At 41.9% G+C, this 27689-nt stretch overlaps 2 protein-coding genes across 2 annotated transcripts in view; one reads left to right on the top strand and one right to left on the bottom strand.

Moving 5' to 3' along the window:
* T265_03387 (hypothetical protein) overlaps positions 1-27689 on the top strand; it is a gene marked incomplete at both ends in the record, with an annotated part of 79753 nt that overhangs the window by 7270 nt on the left and 44794 nt on the right. Inside the window, 2 exons of the mRNA XM_009167856.1 lie at positions 17726-17897; positions 20882-20949. Coding sequence (XP_009166120.1) covers positions 17726-17897; positions 20882-20949 — 240 coding nt within the window. The remainder of the gene's footprint in view (positions 1-17725; positions 17898-20881; positions 20950-27689) is intronic.
* Positions 1-27689, bottom strand: part of T265_03389 (hypothetical protein) — a gene marked incomplete at both ends in the record, with an annotated part of 97736 nt that overhangs the window by 27244 nt on the left and 42803 nt on the right. Inside the window, one exon of the mRNA XM_009167858.1 lies at positions 12539-12675. Within this exon, the coding sequence (XP_009166122.1) occupies positions 12539-12675 (137 nt within the window). The remainder of the gene's footprint in view (positions 1-12538; positions 12676-27689) is intronic.

Genomic DNA, 27689 nt, shown 5'->3' with positions numbered 1-27689 from the left:
CCCAAACCAATTGTCCCAGCACCCTTGGACGAACACAGGTGAACGAAATCTGTGAACGACCCCAAGAGGAATTTTCCATTAAGGTGTCCTAGACTGAAGAAGCAGGGACGAAAAAATCCGGGTTCATCATAAAGACGAACCCCCTAACCGATCTATCGTAAGGCTTAGTCATCCTCACTAATCAACAAACAGGGACATCAGACTGAACACCTAGCACTGATCACGTCACCAGTCATAAGGAGGAATCTCACGGATTGGTTCTCTGACTGCCTTAAAACCCAATCAACCTACTTACTTACTCACTTGGCCTGACGAAGCTTTTGTGTCAAAAGCGAAACGTTGCCCAGCAATAAATCCACCGATTGTTTACCAAACCCGAAACAAACGATGACTTCCCAATCGGTCCCAAACATGTTCCAATTGATTGGAAACTTCCATCCGTTTTAAACGTTTACTCGAATGCAACAGATTAAATCGGTCCCAAACATGTTCCAATTGATTGGAAACTTCCATCCGTTTTAAACGTTTACTCGAATGACATCAACAGATTAGCATGCAGACCGGATGCATCAGCCCAAGAAATGTATGGAGGGCAGGGTTGGCCCGATCGCTTGTTTTATATGTTCGCGTTGATAGGCCCAACTTGACCGAACACACGCCAAGTTTACTTACGTGGCTTTTTAAGAAGTCCCTTTGGTACTTGTCGGCGAGCAGTCAGAAGATGGATTCACTATCGTGAAATTGTGACTACGATGCTTCTGAATTCATGTAAAGCTACAAATCTCGGCAGGCAAGCTAATGCAAATTTTGAAGTTAATCCAGCACAGGCGGTTGATAATGTTCTGTTTTAACCCACTGATTACGGATAATTTCGTGTCAGTCATCAAACGGTAAACAACTGCAGATGAGGTGATGACGTAATAGATGGATACATGTATTTACAGGGCTTCAATCTATAAAATTCACACCGCATGGTGATGAGATGACTGGTTGTACGACTGAAATTCCCAAATATCCACATACTATCATCAAACTATTCAATGGAGGTTACACTCTCCAAGGAAAACCAATCAGTGCCGAAAGGCCGAGGAGAAGTGTACAGCTGTTTCTTCCCTATTGAGAGTCGTCGGAAGTGGGCATCTAACGAAACACCAATTCTTGCCTAAAAGTGTTGATTAACTGCTCGAACGATTTAGTCTCTAACTTCTAGTCAGAATGTCGTGGGTATGAAACTCCCTAAAGCTTTTTGGGATGCAGAATGATGGCAGTTCTCAATAAGTGCACAATGCATTTTGGCTTCACGTAAAGGACGAAATTCTCAGTTGATAGTTACCAAGTGTTTATTAAAAGTCAGTGCTGTAAATACTGCGCAACCAGCTCATGAGCTTAGCCGTAGAGTTTCACTTCATCGGGCCGAAGTATAAAAAGTAACAAACTGATCACTGAACAGCTCAACGAACGGGACGCTTAAATGACGACCGGTTGGACAGGTAGGACGAAATGACTCAAATGGTTAGAGCATGAGTTTACTGACCTCTGCCTCTCGACTTCTCCTGTCTTGGCTTGGGCTGGCAACATCGCGCAACCAGCTCATGAGCTTAGCCGTAGAGTTTCACTTCATCGGGCCGAAGTATAAAAAGTAACAAACTGATCACTGAACAGCTCAACGAACGGGACGCTTAAATGACGACCGGTTGGACAGGTAGGACGAAATGACTCAAATGGTTAGAGCATGAGTTTACTGACCTCTGCCTCTCGACTTCTCCTGTCTTGGCTTGGGCAACCTGGCAACATCCCAGCCCTCGTACTGCGATGGCATGGAAGCTAGGCACCGGAAAGGTATTACAGCCGAAAAGCCTTTTGAATAGGTATCTGAGATTAGGTCTTATTTGACCAACCATGATCTACTATACATATTAAAGGGCAAAATATCACCTAGTGAAGGTACAGCCTATTAACGCCAAAAACGTTTTGTTCCGTATTTGCAACCGTGGGATTTCAGGGGACATCAAACTTCAGGATGCATCTCAACCAGCTTAACCAGCGACAGTATAACGGTTAAATGTAACTGTGAGGATTTCTCTCTGATCATTTCCACCCATTTTCTTATGGTTTTATAAGTGTTAGAAAAAGGAGTTAGAATCCAACCTAAGTTTTGCCTATAGCGGGCTACATCTGGTTCAGACGGGCTGGGCAATGGCCTCGCACTTACGAGGACGTAATTGGCCTGAGGTTACGGCACAGTATGATTTACCCATCCATGAGACCATAATCTGTCCATATGTGTCAACCACCCACTATATTATCCATGCGTGCAAACTGTCTTAGCTAATTCACAATGAATCTATTTCCGGATTCGTGCAATTTATTTCTAGGCGTTGTCAAGGAGGGCCGAATTAATTCGTAGGTGTCCAGAAAAAATAAAAACCTACGTGGGGAACAGTTCGCACGTCTCCGCAGTTGTTTTGTATAACAATCTGTTGATTGACACGGACTATGGGTGACAGCAGCGCACGTATTGAATCGTTAACTTTAGTAATGACAGTTCACCTCTTCTGTGGAGTGCATTAAACCTCGATATGTCTATGCCCGCCGGAACTAATCACCAATCGTCACCGGTAATGTGTGGATTTCCTTGGTTACCATTTCCATCCCAAATACATTCCCCAATCAATGTTTATTTTAGATCCGTGTAAAGAACACCACCACAGCCCTGGATCTAAATGAATATAGACCTCAAAGAAACGCTCCTGACACAAGCTACTATGGTAACATGTCACACCATACCGTGCTGCTCATTCCCGTTAATCATATAAACCATGTGGCTGGAATGCGGGACTCTCTAACTACACCAGCCCAATAACAGGTGGAAATCAGGAAAAGGGCACAAAGGCGAAAAGGTAACCGCCGCGTAGCGTGATGGTGGTGTAGGTCTTAGGTTTGTAAGTGACAAACGCCTAATGGATCGCCAAATGGATTGCCCATTCTAGTCACACTTGAATTCCCGCCCTCGGTTACGGTGATTAATGACAAACTTCACACTGTGAATTAGTGGGATATCTAAAACAGGCCAGCAATTCATCTCCACGGTAATATACCGTGCGATGAAAAATGCTGGTCACCGTTAACGCACACTATACACACCCTTAATTCTCATGGGTAATGTTTTTTGCCAGGAATTGGAATCAATGAAGGTAGTAATTAGTACCGAAAAAAAGTACAGCAAAAGACAGCACCCAGTGATTCCCTCCCTTTGATGGAGGCAGTTGTGAGAGGTATTCACGGCGCTCACTTTTTTAATGTGATTTCAGATCACTTAAGAGGTAAACAACGTCCTGATGAGACGGGCTATTTGTCGATCGGATAAACAGTTATGTAAAAATCGAGTAGAATATTACACTGAGTGTAAGAAAATATCTCTATAGATAAAATAGACTAGTGAACCTAACTGGTTCCAGAAAACTAACCCACCAGCCGTTTGGATTTTTTGTGCGCAATGATCAGATTAATTTGTTGGATGATTTAGTGCCTGTTGGTAGTTGAAAGAGCACATTTTCGTGGTGTTTTACTCAATCCCAGTAAATGAGGTAGTGATTAGGTGCTTCGACCTTACTGGAGATCATTGGCATTAAGCGCGTTGTGTTCGAATCAAGCAATGGTCTGAGTAGTTGAACATATAAGCGCCTACTCCTCTGCGCTGCTTTTGTACAACAACTTAACAGGTTTAACCGGGTCCCAACATCTCAACGATGGGGGGCGACCAATAACTTCACATTAACGAATGACTTCTTGCAAAGTGAGCCACCGTGCCACTATTGACTGGGAAAATAAACGTTTGAAGCCATGATCTCTTCAATTTTGTCTTTTCTCACCCAAAAAGCACTTCTCCCCAACACAGAGCCACTGTGCTCCGGTTACGCAAGCTCTGTTGTGGCATCGACGGGCGGATTACCATGCGACCAAGAAAGACGCGGAAAATTCTAACAACTCTGTACCTATCATTCCGTCCCAAAATGAGCAACTTTTTCATAAAAGCACAAGCACTGGTCGATACGATACCTAGTTCCTGGTTAGCTATGCCGGTGAACAAATTTGACTATACTGGTCACCACAAATAAGACCTTTCCCTGCTGACTAATGACATTGAAAACTGAGCGTACCGCATGAAGAATGATTCCAAGTCTTCTGTTTTATTGAACAGCATTACTGAAATTTCGAGCCCTAGTCCTAAGCCGGTAGTCCACTTGCGGTAGTTATTGCAACAAGGAACACCCGTTAACTGAATCACTTGCTGAATGCTTGTTTGCTCATTCAGCAGTAGTGGTTTAGGTCCTTGGATTATTACAATGTCGTGAGCAAAAAAACGTTCTCGTCCTCCAGAATGTGGGCCGTTTGGCTCCGACGAAAACGCATAACCAGACACTATTTAACTGAGGTGTTTCAGATGCAAATAACTAATTGGTGGGCTAATATTCTTTGCCAATAAGACAATCATGAACCTTTCTCCGTATTGATTTCTGGAGGTCCAAGTACGTCTCAGAATGCATCTAGCCGTTGCATGTTGGGGTGCACAGTCTTAATGCCAGTAGTAGTTGGTCGCCAGAAGCCTAATCCTTAGTTTAGCTCTCATCCGTGGTGATCAAACACTAGAAAGCGCATTTAAACGCGGTTTTTGAAGATACGTTTTGAGAAGCCTTCACTGTAAACTAGCAATTATCTCAGGGAAGAATAGATCTGAACCGTGTGTGTGGAGCTCTGCTTCGAACTTCCTTATTCAGAACACGCGCGACCCTTAGAATGTTGTATCTCAGGTACCTCCGCGACATGGTCACGGAGCGATTGGATATATTATCAATATTATGTTTATTTTTCAAAATATTATTGCTTGAACTGGAGGCTCGGAGGAGTAGCACGCTTCACATATCGCATGAGTGTGCATAACACGTCTGATCCAACATTTTTCCGCAAACGTATTTAATAAGTTACCTCTTTTGTCCGATTTAAATTCCGATACCACAGATTTTGACGAATATTCCAAATAAGCTATCCTATCGTCTCGAGATTTAAGTGTTTCTCAAAATTCTTCATCTTCCCGAGTACCCTGCGTTATTGTGGATATGCTAGACAACGCTTGCACTGACAACTGACTCAATGAACCTTAATATACGAACAGATAAACCTAAACCGCAGATAATCTGATCAAATTTAAGGTGCAGCTATGTCTTAAGTATGCTACATTTGGTAAGTGCAATCCCATAAGAGAAGCCGGTTTTGAAACACTGTGCGTGAGTGATGGGGCATCGAAAATGTGGGTTTTCAAGTGTTTATTTGTGCAAAGTAAACAAACGGGTGCGTGTTTAAAAACAGACAGTACCGGAAAAAGGTAACAAAAGTTTACACTGCCGTGGTTTCAAAGCAAGCGCTGTTGCATCTCCGTTTCGGTTCAATTCCTTTCACAAAGACCATTGTTGGAAAAAACTAATATTTGGTGTTTCAGTCACTCTCGTGTGGAGATCGTTGTAGGGGGAAGAACGAATACAAATGAATTCACTTGAAATTCCCCCTCTTCCTCATTGAAAATAAAGGGATTGTCGTAAACAACTGCCAAACGTGGTGGTATGCAAGAGTCAGAATATCAGATGGAATGCCGAATAGCATTTGCCAAACGACTCCAGTCCTCAACGTCCCTGGTAAATCAGACTACGTTGCTTACACACAGGAATCACAAATAACAAACAACAGCATTGACCTTTGGTCCGTTGATCGGCATCCAGGTTCCAGTCATACCCTTAGGATCGAAATGAAGTGCTGGTCAGTTTGTTTTGATCACCCTTCTTCGTCCCCCCATTTCTTATTGACCTAAACGAAAATCTTAACCTAACTTTGCACTTTATTACTTGATGGCTGCGGTTCTTTACTGGCTACCTTGAAATCTGTTATCAGAGAGGATGTAGTTATCTTGGATTCAACCGACTACTCGAGGGTGAAATCAGGGCCTCCACACTCATAAATATCTGCAAGATGGCGTGCCTCACAGGAAGGACAATCTCACATGCTGGGTGAAAGTTCTTCCGAGAAGTTGTCACTCGAGGGGCCAGTAAGTAAGTGACCAGGCGATACTATTTCCGTGACAGAAGGATGAGTGACGCTATATTCTAAATAAATGAGAGTTAACGACGTCGTTGTTGCTGTGGTTGTATTAAACAACTGACTAGGTGGTGGTGGGTTCGAAACTCCCTCGGGTTTTGTGGGATGTGCACCGCTGATGATTCCCATTAAGGATGACTCAGGGGTACAGAGCTTCTCGGCTTTTCAGCATAGATTGGTTTCACTTACAGGACGAAATTTCCACAAAAATCCCAAACCTCCTCACACTATCAACAATCTATAAGTAGCTCAGTGGAAGAATAAACTTCATTCGATGAGTGAAACTTCCATCTGAGTAGTCGTTGCTCGAGAAGCAGTCAACACCAATGACCGCGTGATGTGGCCCCCGTGGTTGAAGGGTGAGCGGCGCTATATCTTGCCTAATTGTGAGTTAGTCACACTGCTGATCAAGAACTCATTATTTGGTTAACTGGCGTTGAATGTTCTGAGGAGTGCTTCTCAGCGTATACGGACCGTTGTGACATTGTCAAGTTGGAGTCATATTGGAGGACGCAAACGACGAATTATCGAACGCAGGAATGTAATATTGTCTGCAGTGTCAAATCTTAGAAACAGTCAAAGAACACGGTGAAATGACACTCGTGGTCAGACACGGTGGCCGATTTCTGCTGATGCAGAATAGGTTAAGTTCCAGATCGACCGTTAATTATTCAATAGTCGTGAAGACAGTATTTGTTTAGTTATTACTGAATAGTAGGGTCCTTTGTTTGGCTCCGAAAGATTGTCGAAAATGCTATCGATTTTTGATGGTCTCTCTCCGCTACCCCTCAACGGGATCCACATGACGACGTCACACGTGTTGACTAGCTCCTCGAGCGACGACTTCTCCGATAGAAGTTTCATTGGAAGAATAAACTTCATTCGATGAGTGAAACTTCCATCTGAGTAGTCGTTGCTCGAGAAGCAGTCAACACCAATGACCGCGTGATGTGGCCCCCGTGGTTGAAGGGTGAGCGGCGCTATATCTTGCCTAATTGTGAGTTAGTCACACTGTTGATCAAGCGCCCGTGGCCGAACGGTTCAGTGTTCAAAGTGCTAGCCAGGAGGTCGCGGGTTCGAGAATCTCCGGAGTTTCGTGAGATGCGCACTACTGATGATTCCCAATAAGGATGAAACAGCTGTTTCCCGGCTTTTCAGCATAGATGGGCCTCACATAAAGAACGAAATCTCCACAAAAATACGTGTGACTGTATGGTTCAATAAACGTTAGCATAAAATTGTGGGCGGCGTCTGCCAGGACAACGGTGTGTAGCGGGTTAGCGGTGAGTCAGATGACTGATCCTATCACGCCCATCTGGTGTGTCCAATAGAGATTAGCCTAGTGCATCGAGACTTCCGGTGGTTAACCAAAGTTTGTCAGCTGATTATTTCTGTAACTAAATTCCCACAAAGGAGAGCTTATCTAAAATCTCCTGTCTGCAGAATGGAATTGTGTCCTTTGTAACATAGCACCCAACCGGTCCAGACTGGTGCTCCACAAAATTTTTGGTTTCACGCTTCCTTATTACCATACGCATGACATCGCTCTCCTTAGTTCCCCATGCCATTGCCAAAAAGTAGAATCGGAGCAGTGAAAAACGTTTAGCCCAAAGATAGACACCTTTAAAGAAGGATAATAACCTCGATGTTTTCAGTCTGTTCGACGAGATCATCATCTGCGTGCACCAACTGATATTGTTTGGTTAGAAAAGCATGGATCTATACTTCATGTACCTTACGCGGTGATTACATTTCCGTTCTTTTCGTGCTTATGGTGACATTCAAAACAAAGATTCAGAAGATTAACCTTTTCAAAATATAAGCTTGTGCATCAGAAGCTATCCAAAATCACTAAGAAACAGGTAAATTCTCTAGGGTTGGATGTAGACTGGAAAGTGGTTACTCAGTTATCGAATTCGTGGTTTGCGCTACGGCCTGCCAACAAAGCATAAGCCTGATCGGTGGCCGGTAACTACTTTCCGCTCTAATGGGACACACTGTGATCCCAACGATTTACCGCTGCTTGTTCGGAACAAATAAGCAGTTAAGACAATAGGATATTTCAGTGTTGAACGCGGAGTCATGTATGCATTGAAACGGGCGTATTTTGATAGCATCACAAGTCCGTCAGCAAGTGGCAGATTCAGACCCTCCGGGTTGGTGTACACAAATCCAAGAGGTACAAATCAAGGATCAGTCACTATCGAGGAAGCTGTGTGCATGCAGCGTCTAGCACGATGATGTAAGAACAAGTGTGGGTAGTATGGACAACTGCAGGCGGCAGTTTCGTAAAGGTAATCCGTATGCTGATCCACAAGCAACATTCTGTCACCCGTTACCAAATACTTTGTAATTGTACTTGTATTGTAATGACAATTACACCATCACCGCGCGACAGCCATAGGAACCACCAGGTAACAATATGCGACATAATTTCATGCTCAAACCTGTGACACTGCCTGCAGTCCTGAGGTAAGGTATAGGTCTCGGACCACACGATCCACTGAAGCGCTCGCGGGGGATATCTCCTTCGAAGCCAGTACATTGCCTTCCTAGAACTAGTAAACACTTGAAAGGTGACGATTACGCCCTGTCTAAAACTAGTTTCTGAGGTAAAATGTGATAACCAGTGGTGAAGTATTTTTCGAATATGGTGAATGCGGACGTCATGTTTCCTTGTTACAAACTACTAGGCTATGCATTTTGTCTTTAGGTCAATATACTGTATCGTAAATCGTCTTCACGATTTTTGAATCCTTCTATGGACTTTTTTACAGGTCTCCACAGATTGATTTATTACAAAGTACGCAAACAAACATTGCGTTGACGCTGAGCAGAGGTCAGGCCCATTTTGAAATGAGAGGTGCCGTACAGCCAAACTGATAAACGAGTGCTCATATATAAGTTTACAAAGATTTAAGTTGGATTTAAGTTGGCCGAAATGCTGCGTGCATTTTGTTACAAGCCTGCTAGGCCATGGATGATTGTTCTTCATTGAAAAAGATAAGTGATGAGTGGATTGGAGATTTTTAATAAATCTTTAAACAAGGCTTTCTACTTTTACTCTCACCCATGATTTTCGAACATGGGCTTGCTTTCCGTTTGGCATCCCCAGGGAGCTGTTTGTCGCCCGAGTGTAAATACAATCTAGGAACGTTGTCTTCTTGGCGCCTGCAACGGGTAGAGAATGGAGCCAGTCGAGGATGACTAAGCCGGCGGCTCATTCAGTGGACTGCCAGTTGCTGTTTGCAAGTGTAGTGCTTTCCGGGTTGCTCGCCTTGGTGGGTGCAAGTAGTACAATCTGCCTACTGTAGAATATATGCCATACCATTAAAATAGGTATATGATGTTTTGCGTCAATTACGGACTTTGCCACATGCTTGGTATACTCGCACACAGTGTCTAGTCTCGTGTGTAGTTTCGACTCTACCATGTGTGTAGAAACGCATTTTGACCCAGATAGTGGCACAGACTGTGACACATGAACAGTTGGCTTTACCGGATCCTGGTAACTAGCGTATGAAAACCAGCTCCGAGTTTGTCTGTACTGGTGACCTGGACGGGAAACAACTCATAGTGGACTAGGTCTGCAAACTGATCGCTTTGGTGCTGATGCTGTGGGGTCATAGAGAATTTCGTTTCATATCGGTTGGAAAACCAAAGAAGAAACCTTAGACGAGGTCAGCAGCTGTAGCTTATGCATGTTTCTTTTGTTTCCAGTAAGCAACCGCAAATTAAATTGAGTGGGCTTGAACAGGTCGTTCGTTATTCCTGTTAGAATATGCTCTCCGACATCCCGAGATGGAAGTGCACATTTCCAACCTATTCATCTGCGGTGTATGCCTTTCAAGTAACATTTCGTCATCTGTAAAGTGACTGCTACGACAAATCAGAGGCACGCTTGCTATGTGATGAAACTGAAAGAATGGGTAAACAACCCGGACAGTTTTCACAACACAGTGTGAGTTAGCCACACTGCTGAAAAACCACTACATTCCGAATGGTTAATTGTCCACACTACTAGCCGAGTGGTAGCGGGTTCGGAACTCTCCAGAGTTTCGTGAGGTTCGCACTGTTAACTATTCCCAATAAGAATGAAACAGCTATAAAGCGCTTCTCGGCTTCACCTAATAGTATCATTTGACAATGTAAGTTTGTTGGTTCAACAAGTCAACAGTCAGGAAACTACACGTCAAATTTGTTTGCTGCCTTAGTCAGTGCTGTAGTGGGAGGGACAGTAGGTTACCTCTGAGCCTCCAGAAGGTTGGAGTATTTAGTCGATTAGTGTGGCAAAAATGTCGGCATGGCTATCGTATGCATAGGATTTTGAAGAGGCAGAACAATTTTCAACCGTTTTTAAAGGCTGAATTCGTAAGCTTTAGTGAGATTTGTGTGCTCCACCATCCTTCCGTGAATTGGAATTAAGTACACCCTTCCTGGGTGACTCAGTTGAAAATTCTCATCGTATCTACATACCACTCATTTGAATAAAGCTTCCAACCCTAGTTTGCACAGACTTCCAGACACGATGGTAGCACATAGTGCCAATATTTACGGTACTTCAGTTCTTGCTGACGAAAGCTGTTGGTAGAATCCAGCGAAGGTTAATCTAATTCAAAGTTGTAGACAAATAGCACTAATGTTCCTTTTTAATCAGCTTGGGTAAGGTTGTTTAGGTGGACAGTCGCTGAAATGAACTGATCCGTATTTGAACGCAAGTAGTCTTTCAAAACTCACTACTTCACAGATACGCAGCACCTCCAAAAGCCTCATTGTTACGGACCGTCGAGCTGAATGGAAGTCAATCTCAAATACTGTTCAGGTGTTGCTACTCTTCCTAGATCGCATGAGCCTAATTTTGACAGTTTCGCTGTCCAATTAGACGAAATTTACCCAAAGAGGACTTTGGGCTTAGATTTTTGAAAGCCTGTTCACCTGCACCCTTATCTGCATGTATCCTTACATCAACTGGGCCATGAAGTGTTTGTTGGAAACGTTGCGGTAGAATTTTGATGAGAAAATACTCGCTCAACTTACTTCGAAAGTTCTGATCAGATGCTTGAGGAAAAAAACTTATGGTCACAAAGTTACAAAGTCACGCAACTTAGACAGCCTTGCAACTACCAGATACTTACATGCGGGCACGGTTAAGTACGCTGTCAGGCGAGTATTTTTGGAACGGTTTATAAGTCAATACATACGGTTAGTCCCGTTTAACGTCCCGCTGCAAATGTTATTCTAACCACTTAAAGTCAAACGCATCAGCTAATATACGCTAGTGCAGTGGATTGATCGGGCAAAAAATCGGAGTAATGGGCCATGAAGTGTTTGTTGGAAACGTTGCGGTAGAATTTTGATGAGAAAATACTCGCTCAACTTACTTCGAAAGTTCTGATCAGATGCTTGAGGAAAAAAACTTATGGTCACAAAGTTACAAAGTCACGCAACTTAGACAGCCTTGCAACTACCAGATACTTACATGCGGGCACGGTTAAGTACGCTGTCAGGCGAGTATTTTTGGAACGGTTTATAAGTCAATACATACGGTTAGTCCCGTTTAACGTCCCGCTGCAAATGTTATTCTAACCACTTAAAGTCAAACGCATCAGCTAATATACGCTAGTGCAGTGGATTGATCGGGCAAAAAAATCGGAGTAAGTGAAAAAAAACATGGCTCGTATGCAGTTGATGCAGCTAGGAAAAATGAACGTTTGTTTTTGACGAGTCGCTTGAATCTATTTTCCGTTCGTTCTCCGAATCAAAATGATGCGAAAAAACAAAACCCTGTCTGACCTGTGATTAGGGTTTGAGAGTCAAGCACGCATACGAATGACTTTCTGGGCGGAATTTGTCTTTATTGACACCAATATGCTTATCACTCCATTAGGTGCAACAACTCCTAGACAAAATTCACTAAATCTGCCGGGTTGATTATACGTCGACTAAAAAACTTTCTTCAGGCCTCAGTAACTTGTACACCTCCACCAGTCGAATATATGAATCTGGAGGAACAAGTTGAGATGAATAGCTTTTTTAATGAGCCCACCCCTATGAGCGTTCTTCAAACATGTAAAAGTAACCTATGGTATCCGGTGCCGAATGTAACATTATTCCACACAGTAAGTTTGTATTGAGGTTGTACTAATGACTTGTGAATATACTTTCAATAAGATTTGAGCCTGGCGTCTTGCAGCTCTTTCAGAATAATATGGAGAATGTACCACTCTAGGGACAGGTTAAACGTACGTACTTATATATGTTACACGTGTATAATGCAGTGAAGGCAATCTGTAGCTGGGTCTATGAAAGTCCCAGTAAAAAAATTGTGCTTATACTGTTTAACAAGTGAAAGGATGAAATGCATATATTACGAAAAACACCGGAAACACACCTGTATCTTTGAGAGCTGGTCGTGCTTTGGTCAGTGGAGCAGCATCTTTGTGTGAGGGCGGAGATTCTTCGCTCCTCTTAGTCGAGGGTTTTGTTTGGGCCTCAAAATAAGTCAGTGATCCACGGTCTTCTAGGGCACTGGTAAAGATAACACACAGATAAGCAAGAATGTATGACAGTTTGTAAGCCCATTAGGTTAATCCAAATATGTGAGTGAACGCAGGACAACACCATTAAGGTCCACGCAACTGAACAACGAAAATGTTCATACTCAAACACTTCGATCACTTCTGTTCACAATTGCAGCGTGCGGTGGGATATGTAAACAAGAATATATCAACCCGATAGTCAATACACTCTGTTTGATTATGCAATCCGAATTGTAACTAACCAATAGGAACAGCCTGTAGGCAGTGCCAGAATTACTGCCCAGGTTACTCGCACGTCATTAGGAACAAATTGTACCGCACTGTGTGTATTGGCATGAAGACAGTCTTCTGGTTTGCCAAGGAATCAATGTGCTAAAAAATTAAATATGGAATGTTCTTCCCCAGAAAGTGCTGGGGAAAGAATCAGGTACGGTACATCATGCAAAACCACGATGTGTTGTATTTTGGCTGTACAGCGCCATATAGGATGGAGATTCCGGTTTAAACTTGTGAAAATGTTTGATGGGAGTTGCGATTCACAGGAAGGCTCAAAGTTTCAATGCAAATGAACAAATAAAAGAAGAATGATATACAGCAAAACTTGTAAGTTTACACCTTCTTCCTCATTAGAAAATCACTCAATTAGGTATGTAATAAAACTGGTTAAGTTACTGTGGTATCAACATAGAATAACCATTTTTATGACTTTGAAATACCACAGCTTATGACTTGGTTGTCTGTGTCTAGTGAAAAAACGGAACCGAATGGACTAAGTAGGAAGAAAATTTAATTGTTCCTCCGTTTATTTATACCAAATGCCAAAAATAGAAGTAACTGCTGAGAGCAAGCAAAACACGAAAATACGAGCTTTTCTCAGTGCATGTGCAAAAGGAATGAAACAAACAGCCATGCACTTTCAACTTGACATACGAAGAAATGTCGGTATGCACCAGGTTTCCGTAGTTCCTGTGTCGAATGTCAGCCGAGGATGGATATAAACCGATTACTGGGTGGTAGATACTAAATGTTACTCGCCACCATTTTTTTGAAGATAGAGAAAATAACAATAAAGTTGCCTTTGGAACTTTATGTCGGAAAATTTCGTTTTTTAGTTGAGTTGAATAAAAAAAGTTCTGGGTTCAAATTGTTATGCGAACAATTTTGTCGGACTAACCAGTTAACGGAGATAAAGTCGAGAATATCCGTCATACTGAAAATGAAAGCTGTGGAAGTATGCAAATTACATGGCGTTTGGAATCGCTCGAGGAAGCCGGAAATTTGTTTGGATGTACAGTGAACACAAATAGCGGCAGGTGTCATACTTAAGGAAAATTTTCATTGCGGCAACTTTTGACCCAACATGTTAGTGGATAAGCCTGTATTTTATTATGTCAGTATGGATGAGAACTTAATTGTCCCCGTACGCCAACAAAACACTAGAAATATTCATTGCCTCACCTATTTGTTTTTTTTTCCAGCCAGTAAACAGACAAAAACAGAAAACGAGTGTGCGGTTGGGCAGCAGTTATTTCAGCCGAATAATAGGCCGAACGACATAAGCTGCGGAGGCTTTCTCAAGCATCAGGTATGCCAATCCAGTGACTGCTCAAATGAGTGCTGTTTCTCGTGTTTAACACAGAGCGGCACAACAAACGGGTGGTCAGACTTTGGCACCAGGCATTGTGAGCTTGACCAACCATGTGCATGGCTGGAAGAGATGCAAGATATTGCTGTCAACCGACAAAATAGCGCCCTTGTTGTGAAGTTGTTTGAATGTCTGGAGGTGTAGGCACCCCGAAAATGCTACAGTAGGCGAGCAGTGGATCTATTTCTCAGAGTTATTTCATATTCATTGCAAAACTTTCAAATATATTATGTTTATACGAAAAAACACGCATGAGTTGCGCAGTGATGTTTTGCCTCGACAATGAAGAACCAGCAGAGCAGGTTACCGCAACCTATGAACCGTATTCTCAGTTGCGACTTGTCCAGTAAAAGACCATAATAATTTTCATTCTTTTAGAATGGTTACAGATAAAGCAACAGTTCGTAAGTGGTTAAAACATCGAGCTATACCACAGTGCGATTCATTAAGTCAACAGGAAGTTGGCCATCTAGAAACGAAAAACTGAACAGCTGGATCTCACGTAAGCATAAATAAGGGTGGTATGTTTCGAGTTTTTCTCTTTTCCTGATATTTCCCAACCAATTTCGGGTTACTTTGCCAAGAAGATCAATAAAAAAATTAGAAAATAGCTACCTAACAAAGGCTACTACTCATAAATGGGGATTATCCAAGTAAATGTGTCTTGGTTTATTGTCGTACTTTGCTTGGGTGTTTGGGCTGCCTGACAAAACAGAAACATTTAGTACCGAACCTCATTGTATCAAAAGAGTAAAGGTTCCATTTGCCATAGTCTTTATTATCCTTCATTAAACTCAATTATTTTAGTCACCTATTGCCCCACCATGCATTTCTTATATTTCTCGGCATCTTATTTCAAAATAGATGTAAAGCCCATGTCGGGGATTAATTGCAATCTGCCATGATCATTCGGGACACTTAACAAAACGAATCGATTAGCAACCAAGGGATGATAACAGGCATGACCAGCCGTACGCGCTTTCAACCCCGGCTGTTTGATCTCGCCGACGGATTCATAATTATCCTGCGAGTCATTGTCTCCTACATAAGACCGTATTAGTGGACAGCGAGCTTTCCTCCCCTCGGAGACCTGAATGCCGCTTTCATAGATGAACAAGTTTATCTATGGCGCATGTGTCACGGAGACATTTTACTCCGTTTAAATGAAGCGCCAAATAAATGGTAGTTGCAGGATTCTGTTCTACCAGCAGACAAAACCTCCAAATGATCAAAGGGCGCCAGTCTCTTACAGGGCTCGGTGAATTTAAATTGAAAAAATTCAAGTTCAGTTGCTTCATAAGGCTAATTCCAATCTGAGATTTAATAAATTCCACCCCAAACAAACGTGTGATCTGATAAGCTGCCTAAGTTACACGTCCAAAATTGTGTAGGAAAAGTTGCGGAAAATGCATAAACCTTGAACTGAATACTTATGTGTTGCGTCAAACTTTTAGAGTTGAAGATTATTGTCAGCTACAACATACGTCTTTACCTATCTTTCATTCTTATTTCCGTTATGCACACACTAGAATTCGCGTTTTTTAATATAGCAAAAATTTCCGCAAGTGGATCACTTATTGCCAAAGAAATGATCAATTCTGAAGGCAAAATGGGATTTAATTTTCCTCCAGTTCTGCGACAACGTCACATTTCTCATCATCAATGTAACCACACACCTTCATAAACACTGCAAAATTTGTGACTCGGGCTTTGAAAACACTTGTCCTTTCACCCAAGTGCAAAAACAACTGAGAAAATGGCTACATCATGAAGAAATCAAAATTGCTGATAGCATAAATAGATTTTGGAATTTCAATCGAGATTTTGCCTAGTAGGTGAAGCTAAGCCACACCGAAGAGCCAAGATGCATTGTGCAAATAACCTTAATTAATTAGGAGTTGCCAAGGAGTAGCTTCCCATGAATTGCCACGGCTTTTCGGACGAGCATTTTGATTGACTCGTAATTAGATAGTATATAGTGTCGCTCATCCTTCACTAACGGAATTCACGGTGAAACAATCCTACAGTGTTTTAATTTTCGATATAGATTACCTTTTTGTACAGAGGAAAACCTCCCTTAAAATTTGAATTGTTGCGTTGAGTTTATTGAAGGTATCCACATAGTCAGCTGTGTCGGGAAAAGAAGACTTGTTTGCGTACTACACTACTCGTATACATGCATAACAGTATGTTGAATATCGTGCTAACGGAAACGCAAAGTGGCCCACTGCAGCAAATCCAAACTCTTAAAAGCATCTTAAACGAGAGATTCAGCTGCGTTCCAGGTAAGTCTCCCGTCAAAACCGTATGGTATGCAAATGAGTGTATTTCTCTAAGACTCATTTACCGTTTCACCCGCAGCGGATTTCCATTTTCGCGAATCTTCCGACAGTATTTAATAATCACACAAGTGAACTCAAGTGCCGTTTGTACCTTCCCACCAACTTCATGGTTCACTAATGTGCTAGAACTCAAACTACCCTATCGATAGCCTTGCATAATTTGTATGCATAAAACCTAAATGACGGTCAGCTTTTGTGGCAGTTTGATAAGGTTTGTTGCATTAGTTCTCACCAGCCGATGTAAATTATCTGCAAAACTGACACATTCTACAACATTTGTTTGCTAATGGGGTAGATCTCAAGATTTTCCGAGGGGAAACTCTACCCTGTAGACTAAACCCCCTGAAACTGAACCATTTTACAATGGTTCCAAAACTCGCGGCACTTGTTTTACTCATTTTAACAAAAACATGGGTCGGCACTAGTATTATTCACACAGTGCCATAGATATTTAGAACAGAAAAACGTTTAATTGCGTGATTTTCATGGCCTGGATAGTGAAAAGGGTGTGTGCAACTAGTGTTAATGAATCAAGACAGATAGACCAATTAGGTATGCAATTCCCACGACGTTCTTGAGTCGTGCAAAACGTCATGCACTCCAAAACTCAGGGGATCACATATGTTCGACAATTAGAGTTAGAACTTTACCTACGAGTCCAGAGATACACGTTTTGATTATCCTGTGAACAAAACATACATAGCTGTGAAAGAGAAATTCAGTAATGAATGAAACCTTTTGCAGTCGAGCAGCGACGAATGGAAATCTCCCAATCATACAGGGACACCATACCAAACAGGTTACATCCTAAAGATATTTCGAAATAGGTCTGACCGAACGTAGATAGGAAACTGTCAAGTCATCGATGCATGAGCTTTTCTCCGTCCGTGAGAGGAACACCGTTTCCTTGCAAGTGATTTTTGTCGGGTGTGTAACACAATCATTGAGAAACATCTCAACTCCATTCCTTTTAGTTAAGAAATGAACCACCATCCGGAGATACTAACCTGTTTCACCATAGCTAGCCTACTCTAAAATCCTGTAAGTTAAAGAGCAGGCATCTTGGCACAACCGATCAATTACTCTAAGCTTGGGGACGATTCGCAGGCAATGTCAACGAGACAGCAGCAGACGTTCGGCGATTACTTCATTCTAGAGAGTTTGGGAATTTTACCACCTGCGGATTCATCCAAAAAGATTGATGGAAAAAAGTGGCTAACTATGGTTAGTCCTGTGCAGAAATAGATGATGGTTTTTGAGACGCACCACAATTTCGGTAGAGCAACTTGGTTGCCGTACTTTTGAGCGTTCCTCTCCACTGAAGTGTAAAAAGCAAAACTATTCTCACCAGTACCACCTGCGGGAAATTATTAAAAAAAGAAAAATAAGTAAATCTGGTAGGCCTAAATGGCTGAAGGTCTTTTCTTGCAGCTGATATTTGCAGTCATCTGGCGATTTCAGAGGAAAGGTCATCTCGGAAAAAGCCGTTGAATAGGAAGTGTTGAATAAGCGACTGATAACAGGTATGCACTTCCCAAATAGGTCTGACTCACAATTTGGCAAAATATAACTAATCAGCTGCAAACACATTCAGGTAAAACCAAATAACTGACTAGCTTATGCCCATCTGGGTGTAAGTCCCTAAAAAGGTGACCTTGATAGACTTAGTTCGAAGCTCAACCTATAAAAAAGAGATTTAATAGCTGAAGTGCTTTTTAGCTTTTAAGTTGAAAATGTCAATCACTACAAATACAGAAGGTCAAGCTGCTTGAAAAAAAACCAGCGATGGAAACAGTTGTGTTCTGCGGTGCAAGGACCATGCAACAGAAGCATAAGTAGTGTTGAACTTTCAAGTAGCAAAACTCGGTACACTTTATTCATTTTACGGTAGCTAAGAACCAATTTCGACACCGCTTCAAGAAGGCTTTCTCCGAATTTTGCAAAGTACAAAGTACCATCGCCAGCCTGATCTATGATACAATTCAAAAGGAGCTTGGTAGATCTCATAGAAAGCCTTACACCTGGTTATATACTATGACATATTAAAAGCAAAGAATCCGCAGAGAAAGAGACACAAACCACAAAAGTCAAGCAGGTCCCCCCATCGGATAAGTCGGCAATCAAGGAACCATGAGTCACATGATGCCATTTGATTGACAGAAATACGGTAACTTTGTGTTTCATATATGTGTATATTATTTGCTTAGTTGATCTACCATTGAAAGGAAGAAAGCCTTCGCTGCGGAGTTATTTATTAGAAAATCCCAACTGACAAATTGCAGACTACTGGACAGGGAAGCAAAACTCTCATTTGCATCTTATTTACAAAAACTGGAAATCCATCTTCTCCTGGAGGCGTCTTCTTGAACTTTCCTGGATGTTCATTAACTCAAATTCAAGCAAATACTACAAATCGACTCCACCAATTCCGCAACAGATCTCCCTATTCAAGAGACGCAAAGCGTATTTACAAGAAGAAAACATACTGCTCGCATGCCCACTCATCAGTAGTATCACCCTTACACCATAATCACATCCAAAAGATATGCTGTAAAACCGCCAGGTTGGAGCTCCAGTATCGAATTCACATGCAGAGTCGTAATATTCGCACTCCTGACGATTCCCGTTACGGACGAAGCGCGTTTACGATGCTTCTGCGCTTTTCGACGTAGACTTTCATTCGTATTAAAAACGTTTCATTGAGAAGTGGAGATCCCCCTAAAATCCACAATCATCCAAAGCACTAGTTATCCGTGTGCAGTGGGAAACGTTTCACGGAGATAAGAACTGGGCCGAAAACCGAATAATCCCCTGGATATAGAGTTATTTCAGGTTATTATAGGCCACGGTAGCATGATTTATGTTGTCCGAACACTGACAACGCATTCTCAGATTTAAGAGGTTGGTGGTCCTAACCGTTTGAGTATGTACTCAGGGTAGGTTTTGTCCAGGTAAAAGTACGGGATAACCACTAAACAGAACAGATAATTCAGTTATCAAGGTTATTACAGTGGGAAGGGGACCTTGAGGTTGGAGCAGTCTCAAGACCGCAAACGGAGCACATCAAGTCTGTAAGCCAGTCAGATTGCACAAACCTAAAATATTGGGCCATCCAGCCAGCCTATTCTGGTAGATTTCAAAGTCCTCTATACAAGACATGTACCCGAGTATGGAATGGAATGAATGCCCTGCATAACCCTCCAAATCAGAGGGAGTGCAAAAAATACGGCATGTGCATAGGACCACCAATTGTTTGGTGGACGAGTTACAAAATGGGGAATATTTATAAACATGCAAGTCTCTGATCGACTCTCCGAATAGTACCATTGGGTTAGTGGTGACCTGAACATCGTCCTATGATTAATATGAATACACGTTAATCTATACAGTTAGCTGACCACCCGCTGTGCAAAAACGGCTGACAATGAGGTAACAGCTTCATTCTTAGAAGGCAGAGAATCTCCGAGCTCTGCATGACTTTCCGGTTGCTGAGAGCTGATGTACGCTGTCAATGCACGAGGCTGATGTTAACATTTCCAAGTATAAAAGGGACAAGCCTGTTGACTGTACGTGTAACCCTTCTCAACGGTGACATCTATTTAACACAACTGGATGAAGAGATGTACTTCAAACGAATTTCCAAGCTGAAATCTGTCAGTGGACTACTGAGTGATACATACTCAACTTTATTCCTTGACTACCCGTCATTGAATACCGGCAACTGCAAGCAGAATTCAATTGCTCAGCAAAAGAATGAAGTTAAAACGAGGTGACCGAATAAAATGCTGTCGGATGTGCGATCGACTTATCCATAGATTAGCTTAGAATGACGAAACTAGTGAACAAAGCCGTAACAACGTAACTGGGTAGAGAAGTTCAATCGTATTTCGATCAAAGTGTTTCTGTCATGAACAGAATGTTCACGCGGATTTTATGAGATGCAGAGAAACCTGACAAAAACAATTTTTTTGTGAACTTGGTGATGGTGCTATTTGAATTTCAACTGACTGGCGCGCGGGTGGTCTTACGATGTCATCTGTGGGTCAACAATAACTCAAGTGTGTCAGATGCACGCATACGTTAGAAGCGCCAGAGGACACACTGTTGTATTTATAGTCTCGGATTCGTTCGTTATCAAGTGTGGGCTGGGAGGGTTCCAAAATCACATGATGTATATGTCGAGTCATTGTTTTTCCTCATTGTACCAGACGAAAGTTTATGGACCACTGCTGCAGGACGCCTACCGCAAGCATAAATCACATGTTGTGCCTATGCGGTAGGTTATTCCATTCACCAAATTGTGACGCACCATTCATGCTAATTTGCTGATCATTGTGGATGAAGGCTTCCACGGAAATCCGTATGGATAGGAATTGCTGAAAGTGAATTGATATTCTGCCAACCACTCGTGGTATTTGCAGTGTTGGCGACAAACCGACGAGTCTACACAATCGGGCGCTTTTCTGGTTTTCAAAGTTCAATTTATGAGGACAGAAGTTACTCAGTGACTCATGAGCGTCAACAACTGATTTAGAAACTGAGTGATGCTCGTCTAGAAACGCTGCGAGAGTTGACGGCAAACCGATGGAAACTCTGTGTTTGCTATCCTTTTCTACGCAGTCCTGAATTAGTGTTGGAGGGTGATTGTGCTAGATCTTCTAACCGGCCTTGCTTTAGGCTCTTTTTCACTCATTATTTTGGCTCGCGCGGATTGGAATGTCTGAAGTAGATTAGCCAAATCTTATGGTGCTGGAGCCCCAGTGTCTAGTTCCCGATAAGATACCACTAATACGAATGATGGTAATATTGAAAATCCTACTGGAGATGGTGATGCTACAAAGGAAGGCGATAAAGTTTGACAGCTGATTAGTCTGGCTACCAGCAGCAAAAAGTAGCGTAAGAGTCTGAGTGTCATTCATGTCAGGTTAATTTCTTTTACAGAATCGCTGGGTTCACAAGCTAAGGCATGGTGAAAGGAATTTAGAATTTCCACAGTCTTTTCAGAGGCTTACTGCTTGTGCTCTTGGTTATTCGAAACTTCGCCTACCAAATAAGTGCTTTGATGGCTCACTCATAAGTAGAATGTTTCCACGCCAACGTCACACAAATTCATTCACAGTTCATATTATTGAGCGATTCAATGTCTTTCAGGAGCGATAGGTCGGGAGAACTCATCGCCTGCATTTTAGTAGTGTTGTTCTCCTGGCTTACCTGGAGAGTAGTATGTGCAGGGTATGAACAAATTTTTAGCTAATAATATGGGCACTCACCTAACAAAGTGTAACAAACAGTTTTTTTTTAATTTTCAGGTAAAAAACAGAACATTTTTGTACAAGCTTCGTATAACGTGCAGATTTTACATCAAAAGATGACTGCGTACCTAAGGTGATTCAAGCTAGCATGCAACCTAAGTAAGTTTTATAGAGCCTGTGAATGGCTTCTTCCGGCAGCTGCCAAAGCCCTGAGGACCATTCGCTTCTTGTGGTCTTTTGCCGTATGATATAGACAAAAATGTGAAGAATTTCAGCGCATCTTGGACGTCACAAGTATTCAGTAGGTATCATTTGCTTCTTGGTCACAAACACCATCCTCATATGTGGGACTCCTGAATAAAGAGGCGCAACAATAATGATCGCGAAACTTTAGCATACCAATGCCATGTTGATGAGAACCAGTCAGATAGATGACATCACTCCACTTGACTAGCATAAGCAATGTCCATCCAATATTTATGCAAAGATTTACCCTTTTCAATTAGTTTTCTTACTTGACTAAAGTTCGGAACTATGTGAGTGGGTTTCTCAAGAGAAGTCAGTTGTGTAGAGGACCATTCCAAGTTATTTAAATCGCTTATCAACAGTGGCTATCAACCTCTGTTTTTTATCTATAAAATGTTGTGTGAAGCAATAATGAGTCCAACAGTTCTTGCTAAGCGTAGAGTATTCAAACCTTCAAAACTTGTCACCCAGTTCAAGTGTTTGCTGAATTATGAGAAGTTTCGTTTGGGTATGCAAAGGACTCCTACAATTATTCTATGATAAGTTCATTGATCCATTTAACAGTTGCACCTAGGCTGCAGTTCTCGCGCACTCTGTCAGTGATTTTCTGATGTGAAAAATGAGGTTTTCTCGGTTGTGGCGAAAGCTAACCAGGAAGCGTGGGCCATCATTTAGCATATGAGTGATACAATGGTCGATTGTTCCCCAATGGGGAATAGCACGAGAATCCCTATTAGTACACAGTGACACAAAACTAGCATTTGCTTACTGGGGCAGCCGAACAGGTAGTAAGTGCAGTGCATTTAAATATATTAACAAAAAGTGTGCTGATTCAGTGGTTTGGCCGTGCCGCAATACAGATTACAAAGGATAAGGGACCAATATCATCAGACAGCGTGCGGTATCCGAACTTTTCTAAAAATAAAAAACATTTTACTTTGGAACAAGAAGCACGGAGGCCTTTTTTGCCACAAATCCACAGTCCATTTATTAGTATATCGGCACGGGCGGGGGAAAACTCGGTAGTACACAGCATACTCAGTTACCGTGCCACGATAGCCCGATGGAGATTTTTATCTTACAGGATAACAAAGAATTCGTTACTCCTCTCTCAAACACACGTAAACTTGGTGCTGTCGAGTCGAAATAAGGGCAAAAATTACTAATTGAAAATCTATGCCAAAATGTCTGCTCTATTCTGTGTTGGGTGTGCTAGATGCATACTCGCCCACAATGATCATACCTCGTTGTGATGTCTTTTTAATCTGGAACCGGTGAAGCGGTATGAAGTTTTCTTTTCCTTATTGGAATTCATGGGTACAGAGTTCTAGAACATCCATACCATACAAAAACGTTCGCATAAACTTAATCCGATGAAAAGGATAAGGATGGTGCGCTAGTGTTATTTTTCCCTACACTTAGCCGCTGTGCAAAGATAATGCCGTAGGATAAGTCATCAAAACTGAGATAATGATTAACCGCTTCTCCAATGTTTGAAACATTGCTGGTCAGCTCTGTTCATTGGTTACCAGTGCGTAAAATCAACCTGAAAGCTATTAATGGTCCAACACATTGCACGATACTGGCTTCAAAAATCACTCATATGTTTTGCAGTCCATATAGGTCTGTTATGAAACTTAAATTCACATTGGCAACGAGACGTATGTGTCTAGGAATTTGAAAGATCTAACACTGGGTGCCTTTACCTCAAAGCACCTGGACTGCAAAATAACAGCCATCAATCAAAGACCTGGTTTTCTAAAGACTGGTGCCTGTCCAAGATAGGATAATCACCGACAGGCAGACACACTTGTTATGTTCCGTGATTTATTACTGTGTGATTTATCTTGAACCCGTAGATGTAATTTGGGAGGAAGAATAAGAAATGGTTGTTGTGTCTTCGGGAGATATTTGCTCATTCCTCCGTAATGGAACATCAATCTCGGACTCACTGTGAAGCCATGATTGTTCGTCGATACTGAGTAGAATCATCCATCCACCCGTAGCCTTCAGACGGTTATGTGATTGATGCCAGACCAGAATATGACCGCTAACATACAGCTAACAAATGAGTTTGTTCAGCACAACGTACATCGGTGGCGCTTTTGGTGGATGGCGATGAACAGTCACCAGTTTGTTGTGAGGTTTGACTAATCATACTCCAAAACATGAGCAAACAGGTGAAGCATACTGATCAACAGCAGAAAGCCTCTCACTCAAAACTCAACGTTGAAAAACATGGTATGATTGTGCCCATGTCCAGTCTCGAATTAGTCGACTAACTCATGGGATTAGAAAAAACGGTAAGTAAACCCAATCTCCATGTCCCTTGGTCGGCAGGAAACGCCTGCATCTGCTGTTGACTAAGAGCTAACCTGTAAGAATAATTATTTCATCTGTGTAAAAAGTCATGACTCTTCTTGTTAGAAGAAGCTAGTTATGCGTTGCTGGAAAATGTTTGACAGCGGACGACCTATTTCGCTCGACCTGTGACTCCTCAGGTAAGTGCATCGCTGCGTCTGCGCCTACTTTATTCTCTAACTGAAACTAAACTTTACGCAGCTTGGTGAACGCCACTCATTTGCAGATTAAGTTGATGTTAACGCGAGACTCAACTGGATCTCAGTTGTATCACTTTGAATGAAAATGCTGACTCATTCATGGATCAGTTCGTACGATATTATGTTTTTCTTGTAAGTTAACCCCAAGCCTTAGGAGTTGGCCTTCGAAAAACAAGACTGTTTATTTTTGAGGTGGTGTTAGAACAAGCCAGTCCATAAAAAACCGACCGAGGCTTTGTGTTTTATCATCATAAAAATCAGTGTCCACTGTTTTCTTGACTGTTATGGAAGCGCCTTGCGACCAGCCATACAAGCGAACACGTACTGATCACCAGTAACCGGGCAAAGTACTGTTGTCTTACCAGAGTGCATTTCCAAAGAAGTAATGTGGTGGATCACGTCTCAGCCTGCAAAACCACAGAAAGTAATTTACTTTCAATCGACCAAATAGGCTGCTACCCCGCTGGGCACTGCATCTGATGCCAGATGCTGCAATCCAGCTCTGTCGTTTGATTAACATAACGGCTACCTTCGGCGGGTAGATTAAGAAAAATCAGCGGATTGGATATGTGGTGGTAGATCTTTTGTTTTCTAAACACACTTGGAGCTCCCGCAAGGTGTCAGAAGAAAGTGTTTAGTGGCTCACTACCGGACGTATAAAGAATAAGCGACACTAGGTAAAAGATGTGCTCTCTACATACTTAGTCGAATAATTGCGACAGACTCGAGACGAAGGTATTTATGAAGATGATGGAAAAACCGGGTTAGTAAAAAGTTACACATTTGCCACTGTGCCTTTGAATACCCCGCATTTTTATTGCAAAAAATGGAATTGACTACGGGTGTTGAGGCGACAATAAGCACCGGAATGAAGTTAGTACGTCGTGATGGTGCAACCCAAGAAAGGAAACGTTTACCAGAAATACTGAAGTAGAAGAATGTGGCATATTCAATCAAGACAGAGCTAGATAGTTTCAGGCTAATGCGACCTGGTATCCTCTGTGAAATACTTCGATGAAATTCTGTAGATGGTTAGAGGTTGAGTCAGGTTGTTTCAGTGCGCTGACCTTCTTGAATGAAACTTAATATCGAGATGGTACAAGACTCTCGCCTGGTCATAAGAGTTCCATGACATCTCACAATGTTTACAAGGATCCATTACTTTTATAAAGTTATGCTTTCATCCTTATAGGCTGGATTAAAGCGCCTTGGTTGGAAGTTAAAACCATTATTATGCGGTCAATCAGTCACTGTGAAGATGCCCCTGCACTGCTATTTCGGTCAACTAAGTTTAACGTTAAGTAATGCTTGCTTAAACTAGTCAAACAAACTTAACTCCATTATTTTTGATGCGGCAAAAAATTGATAACGAGGCAAATGGCGTTCTTGGACAGTCATGATTGACACTAAAATTCGCGTTATCGGATAGGAATCATTCGACTGTGTTTACTTGTGTTTCGGGTTAGCAAGCAAATTTCGCCTACGAACACAACTGGTGCTGGAAAACCGGGCAAGTCGATTTTGATCATTCGGTAGAAGCGAAAATTACGGAATGCAATTCAGTTGATTCTCCGATCAAATGGCAAAATTATCTCCACTGATCGTGTTGTTGGATAGAAAATGATGGATGGTCCGTTGCACGGACGCGCAGGAATAATTCAAAGCAATGACGAACAGTGTCCAACAACTAACCAATTCCGACACAGTCACTGTGCACCGATGATAAAAAGCGGAATACTTAATTCAGAAAGACATTTGCACACAAAACATGTAAAGTTTACAGTGTATGGTTTTCATGGAGTGATGGTCAGTTGTTCAGATGGTGAGGCTATCATAGAAGCAGGATAACAAGCCGACCCAAATGAACCTGCTTCGTAAGGTAGGATCCTACGACAAAAGGTTTATTGTTCAAATCTGCCGATAACTTAACATTCGTTCTTGTCTAAAAATCCGGTAATATATTACACGTCTTTTTTATATCCGAATTCATGGGGCTGATGAAAAGCCACAGCTGAGCTACTGCATCTGATTTTTTGGCCAGCAAACGTACTAGACGTTTTACTATCGTTTTCGCTCTTTACACGCTCAGACCTAAAATGGATATCAAAAAGGAAAGTAAATCAACCCCGTGTTTTCGTCTTACAGGAATGTGGGAGACATGGATACTCTCTGAGAACGCACTCTAGCAGTAGTGGCAATCCCCTAACTGATCGGCCGCGAAATGTTCATATTTTTTTAATAAAAAAAACAAACAACTTCGTAGGAGAGCCAATCAAGTTGGAATAGCACCAAAGGCACCAAATATGTACTAATGAAACCCAGCATGAGGTTTGGTTTCTTTCAAAACAATTGCTTAGTCAGAGACAGAGTGCTCACCTAGTTAACTGTGATTTAGGGGCACGTAGCTTGGCTGTGGGGTTTACAACCATCTGCTTGTTTCCGGAACCTTGCCACAATTATTCCGTCCTAGGCAGAGAAGATCGCGTTCTATAGTTGGTAAACTATAGATAAACTCAAGCTATTGACGTGATAGTGTAACTTGTGTCCTCCGAAAATGGTGTTCTCCCCTAAAAATATTTGTGTTGGAAATTTCGATTATCGCCTCGAAAAACAATTACCCTATAGCCTGAGTTTTACGTTCAAAATTTTACATTCACTCTTGACAATAATATTACATCTACCTCAAACTGTTCACGAAGTAATATTCTAAGTCACCAGTTGACTCCCTCCTAATACTAACAGTTACTTGTCGTACGGATTTGTACGGGTGATTTTTAAGGGAATGGCCATGTAAACCGATAACTGACCGTACTTAGGGACATTCGTTACCAGGATAGTCTTACTCGCAATGTTCTCAAAAACAGGCTAATTGTTGTTTAGGGGAATTATCAGCCTTTACTATGAGAAATCTAGTTTGGTCAAATTAGCCTTCTGAAACCCAATCCTGACTTGATGCC

This window comes from Opisthorchis viverrini, assembly GCF_000715545.1.
Source record: "Opisthorchis viverrini unplaced genomic scaffold opera_v5_48, whole genome shotgun sequence".
Taxonomy (NCBI): domain Eukaryota; kingdom Metazoa; phylum Platyhelminthes; class Trematoda; order Opisthorchiida; family Opisthorchiidae; genus Opisthorchis; species Opisthorchis viverrini.
This window is presented reverse-complemented; position numbering and strand designations above follow the sequence as displayed.